Genomic DNA, 12,580 nt, shown 5'->3' with positions numbered 1-12,580 from the left:
TGATAATCAGGAACAGGTGTCAGTAATCACATTGGACCTGATGCCAAGGGATTTTTTGGGGTCTAGGGATTGAAGGCATTCAGGGCTACTCCCTCCAACCTTCTAGTGAGTTTGTCCTGCTGGTTTGATAGGACCTACTCCTGGCTGCTGATGGATGAGTCTGAGAAATAGTCTGAAGGTTCAATTCAGAGAGTAATGACGTTGTTGCACTCCCAAATTAAACACCAGTCTCTAGTTGCTATTGAGGAAGACTGCAAGGTCGACTAGTCTGGATGAATCTTCCTTGTGTCTGGTGCTAGGCTGATGCTGGGTTACCTGTCTGATTTTATTCATCATGGTGGTGCCACCCTCCATGATGCAGGGGTCGTCAGTGTGAAGACAGGAGGTCAAGTAAAAGTCAGTCACAGTTCTATAGGTCTGGGTTCATTGGACAGCAAGGTCCCTTCTCTGCATGCCAGGAGTTAACAATGTAGGTTCCTTACAACGATCAGTAGTTTCACGGTCACTACTTACATATACCAGCGACACAAGAAATACTGCAGATGCTGGAATCTGGAGTAATACACAAAAAGTGCTGGAGGAACTCAGCAGGTCAGGCAGCATCTATGGAGAGAAATAAACAGTTGATGTTTTGGGCCAAGACGCTTCATCAGGACTGGAAAGGAAGAGGGCAGAAGCCAGAATAAGAAGCTGGGGGGGAGGGGGAGGAGTACACACAGGCAGGGGATAGGTGACTTCAGGTGATAGGCAAGTCCAGGTGCGTTCAGGTGATAGGCAAGTCCAGGTGAGGGGAGAAGGTAGGTGGGTGGGGGAGGGAGAAGATGTAATAAGCTGAGAGGCAATAGGTAGAAGAGGCCAAGGGCTGAAGAAGAAGGAATCTGGTAGGAGAGGGCAGTGGACCAGGGAATAAAGGATGGGGGAGGGGATGAGAGGAGATGAGCAGGTCATCAAGGTGGGGGAAGGGAGCCACGGGAATAAGGGAAGACAAAGGAGTGGGGGGGGGGTGCATGGAAAAGGAAAAGAAGGACTGGGGTTACCGGAAGTTAGAGAGATCAATGTTAAGGCCATCAGGTTGGAGACTCCCAAGGTGTTGTTCCTCCAACCTGCGCCTGGTATCAATGAGGCAGTAGAGGAGGCCATGGATAGACATGTCAGTATGGGAATGGGATGTGGAATTGAAGTGGGTGGCCACCGGGAGGTTCATATACCAGCGCTGTTTTTATTCAAAGCGTATCTGAACTTGCATCTCATCCAGTAGCATAACCAATCATGCCACCATGCTCCTTAAGTCAACCGAAGTTTCCAAACACCCACACTGAGAGGGATGTCCAGTCCATTGCATTTCCTTAGAACAACAGGTTGGTCATTCAGGAACAGAGATGTGAAATGTCTTTACACCAAGTGAGGTAGATTTTTGGAGTCCTCTCCCTCCAAGGGTTGTGGATGCCTATTGTTGAGCACAAGCAAAGGTGAAGTCAGAGAAACAAAGGACTGCAGATGCTGGAATCTAGATGAAAAACACTATGATGCTGGAGGAACTCAGCAGGCCTATCTTCAGTTCTGAAGAAGGGTCCTGACCCGAAACGTTGACCACCTGTTTTTCTCCACGGATGCTGCCTGGCCTGCTGAGTTCCTCCAGCATCATCGCGTTTTTCATCAAAGGTGAAGTCAATAGCTTATCGGATGCTGAGCAAACTCGAGGGGGCAGTATCTTGGTAGTCATTGAGTTTTTGGTGACCTGTAGATTGCTGGCAAGACCAGCATTTACTGCCTGTCCCTAGTCGCCCTTGAGAAGTTGGTAGGTCATCTTCTTGAACCACTGCAGCCCTTCTGGCGAAGAAGGACAATGTCGTAGGAACACAGCCACCTGCAGCTCTTACTCCAAGTCGCACCCTATCCTGATCTGGAAATCGATCACTGGTCCTTCATTGTTGATCATGTAAATCCTGGAACTGCCTGCCCAACGGAACTGTGGAAGAACCTTTGAGAGATTTTGGAGCTGTTGATCTTCCAAGCAGGTGGAGAGTATTCCAGCACGCTCCTGATTTGTGCCCCGTAGATGGTGTCAGGAGACCAGTCTCTTGGAGCAGGATACCCAATCTCTAACCTGCTCAAGTAGCCACAGAACTTATGTGTGGGTGGTCCAGTTGAGCTTCTGGTCATCTTCAAGAGGCGGTGCCTGAAGAAGGCTGCATCCATCACTAAGGACCCTCACCACCCAAGACGTGCCCTCTTCTCGTTACTACCATCAGGGAGGAGGTATACGAGCCTAAAGACCCAAACTCAATAATTCAGGAACAGCTTCTTTCCCTCTGCCATCAGATTTCTGAAAGGTGCATGAACCTACGAACATTACCTCATTATTCCTTTTATTCACACTATTTATTTATTTTTGTAACTTATAGTAATTCTGTGTATTTGCACTGCACTGCTACCACAAAACAACAAATTTCACAGCGTATAAGTCATTGCTAATAAACCTGATTCTTATTCTACTTCTTCAATGGTGATCCACTACATATAGCTGGTGGCTGACTCAGAGATGGTAATTCCATTAGGATGTCAAGAGTAGGTGTTTAGACTGTCTCACTTGTTAGAGATGGTCATTGCCTGACACTTTCGTGGTGTGAGTGCTATTTTCCACTTATCAGCATATGCCTGGATCATTGTCTAGGTCGTGCTGTATGCAGGCAGGGGCTGCTTCATTTGCTGGGGATTGCAAATAGAATTGATTGTTGTGAAATCATCAGTGAATATCCATTCTGACTGTACGATGGAAGGAAGGAAGCACCAGAAAAAGGTTGAGCCTCGGCCAAACCCCTCACTGGGATTGTGTGGTGCCCTGTGTTGCACCTTCACTAGGCTAGCTCCTCACTTTTATGTACCCCTGGTGCTGCTCCCAGCTTACCCTGCAACATTCCTGCTTGAACCAGGGTTGATCCCCTGGGATAATAGTAAAGGTGGAATGAGGGATATACCACCCATGAGGTACATTTCTGTTGATGATGGTCCATGGCACCGTGATGGCTGTCTTGAGTTGCCAGATCTGTTCTGTATCCTGATGCAGGGTTTCGACCCCAAACATCGACAATTCCTTTCCTCCCACAGATGCTGTTGAGTTCTCCCAGTGGATTGTTTGTTGCTCCAGATTCCAGCACCTGCAGTCTCTTGTGTCTCCTTCTTCATTAGAGTCATAGAATCACACAGCAGGGAAACAGGCCCTTCAGTCCAACTGGTCCATGCCGACCAAGATTCCCACCTAAGCTAGTCCCATTTGCCTGCATTTGGCCCATATCCCCCTAAACCTTTTCTATCCATAATCCATATTCTGTGTCTACCCCAGTTAACACAATGGTAATGCCACACAAAAGATGGAGGATGTCCTTGGTGTAAAGTTGGAGCTAGGCACCACAAGGAAAATGTAGCAGTCACTTTTACCAGCGCTGTCATGGACTGGTGGATCTGCTGCGGTTAGATTGGTAAGGATGAGGTCAGATAAGTTTATCCCCATTGTTGGTTCACTCACTCCCTGTCTGGCAGCTGTGTCCATTAGGACTCAGCCCATTGGGTCAGTGCTGGTGTTGCCAAGCAACTCTTTCGTGATGGGCATTGAAGTCTCCACCCAGAGTATATTCTGTAGGACCTACTCCTGCTCCTAACAAGTGTGTTTGTTACTTGCACACTCAATGTCGTAAGCTTTTATTCAGGGTAGTTTTGAGTGATAATTTTTCTGGAAGTTGGATCAGGTTTTGGTTAATGTTCAAATCCGGTGTGTGTGTGTTAGTTATATAAGGTAACATTGGTTTCCAGTTCAATGTAAACACTAGCAGAGCAGAAGACCCTTCTGACTGGAGCTGTGTCCAACCCGCCACTTGCTTTGGGCCAGTTTCTTTCTGCCAACCCTATCAACCCCTTCATTTTCAAAATGTATGCAAAGCGCTGCTGCCTGCTTTCTGCAACATGTGGTTTCTGTACTACGTGTTGCAAAACCACGACAATGAGCCAGGATTTTAATGTAAAGCTCCCATTGGATTAAACAGATGCTTGTAATCAGAAGACAACCAATGAGGGCCAAGTTGTGGGTGACACCTCCTATCTTGTGATAAAGTCAAAAAGACAGACAGATGGTGTGTGTGGAGTGTCTGGGTACAGGATGGGTGTGGTGCTGGAAGTGATATTCACTATGTTCCTGGTGGCTGGTTTGGCTCATTCAGATGGCAAGTAACTGGTGGTTCTTGTATCATCCTTCTGTGACAGTCTTTTATGTGGAAGTGTCTGTTTGTGTAATGCTTTCTGTGCAATAACTGAGGAGGGGTAGTTGTCAGTGGTGTAGGCAGCAAGTCCAAGAGGTGGCACTTTACTCAGTAAATGCGTCACTCTTTCTCTCAGGGAGGATGTGGCTTCTGCTATAGTTCAATTGAAAGGGTGATATTTGGGAAAGTTTGCAACTGTAGGTTTGCTTGTGCAACTTGATCCAAGTTCCAACAGTCTCTCTTCAGCAGAAATGTTGTTTCTAATTTATATGGAGCTTCTGAAAGCATTAAACTAAAAATCCACACTCTTAAAGGCAAAAATGTCAGCCTGCTCCCTCTTGAGACTCCCCTGCCTGCCTCTGTGGTGTGGGGAAGAGAATTGGAGAGTGGGTAATGGCAGTTGATGGGATGCAAGAGAATAATGGGATTAGTTTAAATGGGTGCTTGCTGGCCAACATAGATGGTGTGGGCTGAAGGGACTGGTTCTGTACTGTCTGACCCTGACTTGAAAGAGGCCTTCTCCCACCCCTCACTGCACTGAATCCAGAGCAAGGTGTCACCAACCAAGGACTTGCAGCATTGAGCAGGAATTCCTTTATGTGGTGAAAAGCTGGAAGTGAGTGAACTGGTAAGCTTTTTGAAAGACCTGTGATGTATCCAGAGTAGGAAGGGAAGAGGCCATTGGGGTGTGAGGTAGCTAATGTGCTAAATAAGCAGTGGCACTGAGCCAAGTGGCTAGTTGCAGTGCTGCAACAGTAGGTTCTATGATCTCCCCAGGTACCTCCTGGCTCTTTGTACTTTGTCTCCCTTTTATCATCACCTCCACATCAATCTGACATTGTTCCTTCTTTAACCACAGATGTCCGTTACTTTCATTTATACCCAACATTCTTTAATCAAATCTATTTTTTGTAGGCACCACTAAAATGGGGTGAGGTTATCATTTTTCTTATGTAGTTTACCCTGTTTATTCTGAACTTTGATCTAATTGTCTACAACATGAATGCTGTCATCAAAGGGAGGAAGTGCAACATCTAAGTAAACTTTCACAAATAGTTCTCCTGTCAACTAGCTGAGTAACGTTATGCCCTATTCCGATTGTTTGCTCAGATATATGCAGTTAATGTTGTAATGTTCACATTTACTAACTCCATGCAGATAAGATGATATTGGCAAGGAGTTTCAGACTGTTTCTTCTCTTCCATGCACCTTGCTTTTGCTCAGACAATTTTGCCAAGTGCAATTTCTCCCAACTTTTGTATGGAAGCAAATCGTTTGGCCCAAGTGCTGCAAATGAACATGTGTTATAGATAACTTCCAAAAGAGGACAAAGGGCTATAGTGATATAGTGATTCCAGCTCTGTAGAACCAGTGTTGGTCAGTGTAATGGCTGAATGGTACTTCGTCCAAGTGGCTGTATGTAGCAACTCTCTAAACCCTCCAGGGCTTGACCTGGACTGCCCAGGAAATGAAGATTAAACACCGGGCAACCCAGGAGACCAAGCAGAGTGGCACTTTAAAATAAAAGTTCCTTTTTGAACTTGTCCATTTGGGTAGTGAAGGGAGGGATCAATTCAGTTGGGTAACAGAATCTATCCCCTTCCCAATTTCAGTGGGGAAAGCAGTGGATATGAAAAGCGATGGGAATGTGAAGGTGGGACAACTCATTGCACCTGTTTCACCGAGGAAAGCTCTGGGAATAGACTAACCAGGGTAAAAAGGTATATGACATTTGAGCATACCTGGGCACCATTGGCCCTTCCCCCAAAGCAGGCTCCATGGAGTGTCCCAGGGCCCTGGTAGTTGCAACCCCTGGTTGTCAAGAGCGGTACTACAGGAGTCTGATGCTAGCGCTCCCTGGTGCCTGGGAGTGATGCTGCATGACTTCAGTGCTTGTTCCCCTCGTGCTTGGGACCAGAACTTGGTTATTTAGAGTCATTCAGCATGGAAACAGGCCTTTTGGCTCACTGGACCCATGCCAACCAGTGGGCACCCATCTGTATTAAGTCTATCTTCCAGCTCTTGGCCCACGGCCTTCCATACCGGGTATGGGTGTGGGTCAGTACCCATGATTAGTAGTCATAACATTTTAGCATGAATCTTGTACACTATTAGTGAGTCCTTACTTGAGGCTTGAATTTTTGCTCAGCTGGGAAGTGGAACTGCCTTATGATCACAGCAAGGATAGTATCTGGAGGTCAGGACAGGGGTGTACTGATGGTCAGAGTGAAACTTGTACAGCACAGATCAGAGGCCATTTATATCCGTGCTGGAAAGAGGACATCTAATTATTCCTATAATGAATTTTTTTTTTAAAAACTGCAGGTGCTGGAAATCTGAAATAAAAACAGAAAATGCTAGAAATACTCAGCAGATCAGACAGCATCAGTGGAAAAAGAAACAGTCAATGTTTCAGATTGCTGTACAGATCTAAAACACTAACTCTCTTTCTCTTTGCACCGCCACTGCTTGACCTGCTGAATGTTTCCAGCATTTTCTGTTTTTATTATTTAAGCTCTGGGATCTGATGTAGTAATTTTATGGTAATGGGAACTTGCAATGCCTCTGGCTTGCAGATCCTTCCTCTGCCTCTTCTCACTGCTGCTGTTTCTTGCATTGTTTCAGAGAAGTCTGGAAATGTTACCATTGGCCCAGGAATCCCAAGAGATATTGACATGAATAACCCAGGTGCTCAAAATGCCACCCTATTTGCAATCTATGACTACAACAATCGATCAAATGACATCTACCTGTTTAAAGTTCAGAGGATACATAGAGCTCAGGTACAGGTAAGGAGGATCATGTCCATATGATGTAGAAGTAGCTGTGGCCTTGTATTGCATCACTAACTAACCATTAGAGGATCATAGTGCACAGCCAGGCCATTCAGCCCATCACATCCAGGGTGCTTAAAAAAAGGAGCTTTTTCAATTGCTGCCTCTTCTCAGCTCTTGCAAGTTCCTGTTCTTCTTGTGTTCACCCAGGCACCTTTCTATTTCTGTCACCACCACTATAAACGATTTTTTTTTCCCCATTGTACTTCCACCAACTAATTTGGTTATTGATCACCTTCTCTGCCAAGGGAAATGGGTCCTTCACGTTCACCCTGTCAAGTCACACACAACTTTTGTGGATCTCCCCTCTGTCTCCTATGCTCCAAAGAAAACTAGTGCAGTCCCAACGGTCTCTCCTCTTAACTATCAGTCCCCACCCTGGCAGCATCTGCATAAATCTCTTCCACACCCTTTCTATGGTTATTGCATACTTTCTGTATACAGCTACTGGGATCAGTATAAATAAAAAAGCAAGATCACAAGCAACACTTGTACAGTCTCCTAAGCTTAATGTTCCAAGGGACCTGACAGGAATGACGTCAATGTTTGATAACAAGCCACATAGGAGAGAGCTGGGTAGACGGGACACATAAGGGGTGCCTTGAAAAGAGGAATATGAGGTGGAAACAATGCAATTCATGGATTTTGTTTCAAAGATGAAAATGCTGGAAGTGCACATATTATTTCATAAAATTTATTTTTGGAATCTAGCTTTCTTTATTTACTATAATACATCTCTAAATTGACCAATACTGTGCATACCACCCTAACAATGGCCTAATTAATGTTGTATACAGTTTTACCAAGATCTCCCTGTTCTTATATTCCGTAGCTTGGCTGATAAAGGGAAGCATCCCATATGCCATCGTAACCACCATCTTCATGTGCCTATACCTCCAGGGATCTGTGGACCAATTCTCCAAGATTAGCCTCGCTCCCAGAACCAAGGCACACAATCCAGAAATTTGCAGCCACTCCGCACTGACTCAATTTAGAGACATTGCTTCTTAACCAAAAGCAGCTAGCATGTAATAACATCAACATCAATTTTATGCAGATCAAGGCTGAGAATCCAAAGACATGTAAATTATTTAATTTTACCTTGATGCCATGAGAATTTTTATAAGATATCCTTATTAGTCACATGTACATCAAAACACACAGTGAAATGCATCATTTGCGTCAAGTGTTCTGGGGGCAGCCCGTAAGTGTTGCCACGCTTCCGGCACCAACATAGCATACCCACAACTTCCTCAACCGTACATCTTTGGAATGTGGGAAGAAACTGGAGCACCCGGAGGAAACCCACGCAGACACAGGGAGAACGTACAAACTCCTTACCGACAGCGGCCAGAATTGAACCCAGTTTGCTGGTGCTGTAATGGCATTATGCTAACCACTACACTACCATGCCTGCCCCTTATTCCATCCTTTGCCCCTTAGTTGTTTACAGCAAATCCAGTCCACTCTGCTGAGGCACTGTGTCCAAGGAGATACTTAAAAGGGAAATCTTCTTTTGCTTTGAAGGTTGTTGCTGGACTGAAGTATATTCTGCATATTGATATTGGAAGAACAGTCTGTCGTAAAGGAAAGCCATACAACTTCAAATCCTGCTCCTTTCAAACAAGTCCACCACTGATTAAGGTAAAACAATCTTTTGTTTTCTTTTTGGTTTGAACATGCCTCTGGAAGGCTGCATTTCCCTGCAATAAAAGGAAATAAGACTGTTTCTTTCAGTCGCCTTTACCATTACCTTACATAGAACATAAAACAAGGAATGGCACAGCACAGGAACAGATCCTTCAGCCCACAATGTTATGCCGAACTAATTAAGCTAATGATGCCTGATTAAACCAATCCCATCTGCCTGCACATGGTCCATATTCCTCCATTCTCTGCATATGTCTGCCTAAGAGCCTCTTAAATGCCTTTTTTGTATCAGCCTCCACCACCTCCCCTAGCAGTGCATTCCAGGCACCCACCACTTGCTGTGGGGGAAGAAAATAAACAAATAGACCTGTCCATGTATCTCCTTTGAACTTTCCCCCTCTCACCTTAAAGCTAGTATTAGACATTTTGACCCGGGGGTGGGGAAGAAAAGATACCAGCTGTCCACTCCATCCATGTCTCTTGTAATTTTATAAACTTCTATCAGTTCTTCTCTCAGCCTCCACTCCAGAGAAAACAACTCTAGTTTATCCAACCTCTCCTTATAGTGCATGCCTCTAATCTAGGCAGCATCCTGGTAAACCTCTTTTGCACCCTCTCCAAAGCCTCCACATCCTTCCTGTAATGGGGGTGACCCTGTTGAATTTTTATTTGAAGAAAACATACACTTGCTCTTCAGACTAACAAGTGTTAGCACAAATCTGTCACTGCTATTTCCATTGAAACTTGTGCTTGCCAGGTGATCACCAACCCTGAAAAATATTGCAGTTTTTCCCTTTTTTTTAATGACACCAATGTATTGGCACCAAGCTCCTCAAATTGAACAGCAGGTGCTCTTGGATGAAGAACAGATCTCTACCCTGCATCAGTAGTTTTGCTAACCATGATTTCTCCTGTGACAAGTTCCTGGCCTCCAGCCAGCACATTCTGATTGGTGCCAAGTTGGAGAAAATTTTTAATGCTGTTGAAACCAGGAGGGACTGATTCAAATTCATCTTATGGCAAATGTTCCACCGCATCAGCTTGTCCTGCATTTAAACTCTGGGGGGCCTAAAAATTAGCACTTCTGCCCTATTGAGTTTAACAAAACAAATATAAAATACAGGGTCAACCATTCAGGCAGCAATAAGGAATTTCTTCACCCGAGAAAGTTGTGGAGACTCTGTCACTAGGTATACTTAAGATTGAGATCAATAAGTTTTTTTGGATATTAAGGGAATTGAGGGATTATAGGATTAGTACAGGAAAGTGGTATTAAGTGGGGGGCGGGGGGGGGGGGGCCAAATGACCTATTTCTGCTTCTGTTTCTGTTTTTTTAACTGCTATTTAACTACTACTTAAATAACTTCCTATTTTTTTGATTTGATGAATTTGCACTCCCTATTTACCCTTCAAGTAACCGCTAAAAATATTTTTCACAAGGAACCCTTTGAACACTGCTATCATTTGATCATAATCTTCTCTGCTAGGAACTTCTGTGCTGATATCACTCCTGCAATTACCTTTCATGCTTTCAATCATCTTGGTGAATTGTTTATGCACTCTCTGCAAGATCATGAATAACCTTCCCAAAGCTGGTTTCTAAATGTTAATGGCAACCAAACTGATTTATTTGCAATGGTTTGGTGTTGACTCGTTCCCTTGATTACCTGTCCAACCCATTTTTGTTTTAAAAGGATCCATTATTGTTGTTTTGAAAGGGAATTTATCAATTTCTCCTTTAAATTTTGTGTATCTGAATGTCATATCTCTACCTATCTCCTTTCTTTTAACCATCTTGTATGTTCCTGCCTTTTAGTCTTTGACCAAAATTTTGATAGTTGACAATCCTCCCATAGAAAGTTGTGATGGTAAGTGTAGGCCAGATTTAAGTTTGGAGTCGGGTCCGCAGGATTGGATGCGGAAGTGGGGGGTGGGAAACAGGGAATTTTTATTTTTAATCCCTGATAGTCTAAAATTAAAGGGTAATATTTGCATTTAATTATAATGGTGCAGAAGGAGGCCACTTCACCCACTGGATTCATGCCAGCTCCCTGGAAGGGCAATCCCACTAAACCCACTTTCCCCCCTACAACTTGTTCTCTACCTTGTATGCCCATTAACTCCCCTTTCATTCTTCCTGCAATTAACCTACACTTAAGGGATCATGTAGACAAATAACCAACCAGCATAACTTTGGGATATGGGAGGAAATAGGAGGACCCAAAAAAAAGCCATGTGGTTACAGAAAGAATGTGCAGACTTCACATGGGTTTGATCCCAACTTGTGGGAATAACTCGGGTCCCAGGAACCAAGGCAGCAGCACTAACTGCTGTGTTGCTGCTTTTGAGGGAACCAGATTGGGGAAAAAATACTCTCTATATGGAATTGTGTATATTTATTTAAATTGGTAAAAGGTGCAGAACCATGGGGAGAGAAGTTAATTGGGCAGCTCAGTCATTTCTGACATTATGAATAGAAAGGCTGCTTTCTGTGCTTTATAATTCCTTGTTAGACAAGTTTCTGTGAGATGGATGTGCATGCAATATTATTGTTTCCATTTTTCCTTCCCACTAACTTCCTTTTACTTCTTTCAGACACTGGCTTGTCTCTTTGAAGTATGGGTTATTCCATGGAGACAGATTTGGAGGGTGATCGTAATGAACTGCCAATAAAACTTCCTGGATCCATTTTTCCCTCCGTCTAGCCCACTACATCTCATAAGATTTCCAGAATGGCAAAGTCACTTTCCTATAATCACACTGTAGTTGCTATTGAAAACATACAGCTTAAAGATGATCCAGTTTTCTCCAGGATACAGGAAGAACTCCAACTAATGTAGAAATGACTGTGTTTGCATCCTGGAGTTTACCACTGGTAGTGTTGGTGGCTGTGCATTCAATTTTCACAAGTACACTCTCTCTTTCAAAGACACTGACTGTCTTATTGCAAATGGATTATTGTCCTAAAATTAGACCTGCATTTATGTAGCACCTTTTTCATTCTTTCATGCAATGAAGTATTTAAGAATAGCCACCATTATGTAGGGCATACAGCAGCTCCCATAAACAATGTGATCTTGATAAGATTGTATATTGTAGTTAAAATATAAATGAGGACCAGACCACTGAGCAAAACATTCCGATCCTTTTCAAAACAGTGTAATACATCCACCTGAGAGACCAGATTTAAAAGGTGGCACCTTGGACAATGCAGTATTTCCTCAGTGAGTGCTAGCCTTGATTAATCCTCAGAATGGACAAACTCCTAACGTGGTAAACCTACCACACCATACCTGACAGTCAATGGAAGATTATCAGCACTCATCCAACTGTAATGTTACCCTGAGAGGATCTGCATCACTAAAGGGTATCATTAACAGTTGGGTGAGTGCTGATAATTTTCCACAGCCTCTGCTACCACCCAAGGCTAATTTCTACCACTGGAAATGTACAATGCAACCTGGACACATGCAAACCTGGCCATCAGGAAGCCTTCCTTTTGTCTGATACTAACTGGCCTGAGTATGCTCAGTAACTTTGGAAATACTCTCTTGCAAGGGCTATTCAAAACAGGTTATTTATAAGGTTCAGTATATTATTCAAAAGGAGTTGGCTGTGGCTCAGTGGTATTTATTCTTGCCTTTGCCAATGAGATTATGGGTTCTGTCCCACTCCCGAGTACTGCACTGTCTAATGGGCTACCATTCAGATATCTGCCTTCACAGATGGATGCAAGTGATCACGTGACACTGTTTTGTAGAGCAGGGGAATTCCCCCCAGTGCCCAGCTGATCCTTATTTTGCAATGATACTTAAGAAATAAATCATTTGGTTGTTACACCCT

The 12,580-nt window shown here is 43.9% G+C and overlaps 1 protein-coding gene across 2 annotated transcripts; it reads left to right on the top strand.

Moving 5' to 3' along the window:
* Positions 1–4,110: 4,110 nt before the first annotated feature.
* Positions 4,111–12,580, top strand: LOC127568444 (cystatin-F). Of its 2 annotated transcripts, none has more exons than XM_052012178.1 (4): positions 4,111–4,217; positions 6,879–7,036; positions 8,615–8,731; positions 11,333–12,580. In XM_052012178.1, the coding sequence occupies exons 1-4, from the start codon at positions 4,154–4,156 to the stop codon at positions 11,408–11,410; spliced, it is 417 nt and encodes a 138-aa protein (XP_051868138.1). In that variant the 5' UTR covers positions 4,111–4,153; the 3' UTR covers positions 11,411–12,580. The 2 variants fall into 2 exon arrangements, with proteins under 2 accessions (XP_051868138.1, XP_051868137.1); XM_052012177.1 differs by having other exon boundaries at positions 6,879–7,042.

The sequence above is a fragment of the Pristis pectinata genome, chromosome 3 (genome assembly GCF_009764475.1).
Source record: "Pristis pectinata isolate sPriPec2 chromosome 3, sPriPec2.1.pri, whole genome shotgun sequence".
Lineage (NCBI taxonomy): Eukaryota > Metazoa > Chordata > Chondrichthyes > Rhinopristiformes > Pristidae > Pristis > Pristis pectinata.
Note: the sequence above shows the minus strand (reverse complement) of the source record. Positions and strands in the feature narration are given on the sequence as shown.

Excerpts from the sequence above, each read along its gene's own strand:
- LOC127568444 (XM_052012177.1), top strand. The coding sequence starts at position 4,154 with ATGGGTGTGGTGCTGGAAGTGATATTCACTATGTTCCTGGTGGCTGGT. Across the intron at positions 7,043-8,614 it reads TACATAGAGCTCAGGTACAG|GTTGTTGCTGGACTGAAGTA; the intron begins GTAAGGAGGATC and ends TTTGCTTTGAAG. Across the intron at positions 8,732-11,332 it reads CAAGTCCACCACTGATTAAG|ACACTGGCTTGTCTCTTTGA; the intron begins GTAAAACAATCT and ends TACTTCTTTCAG.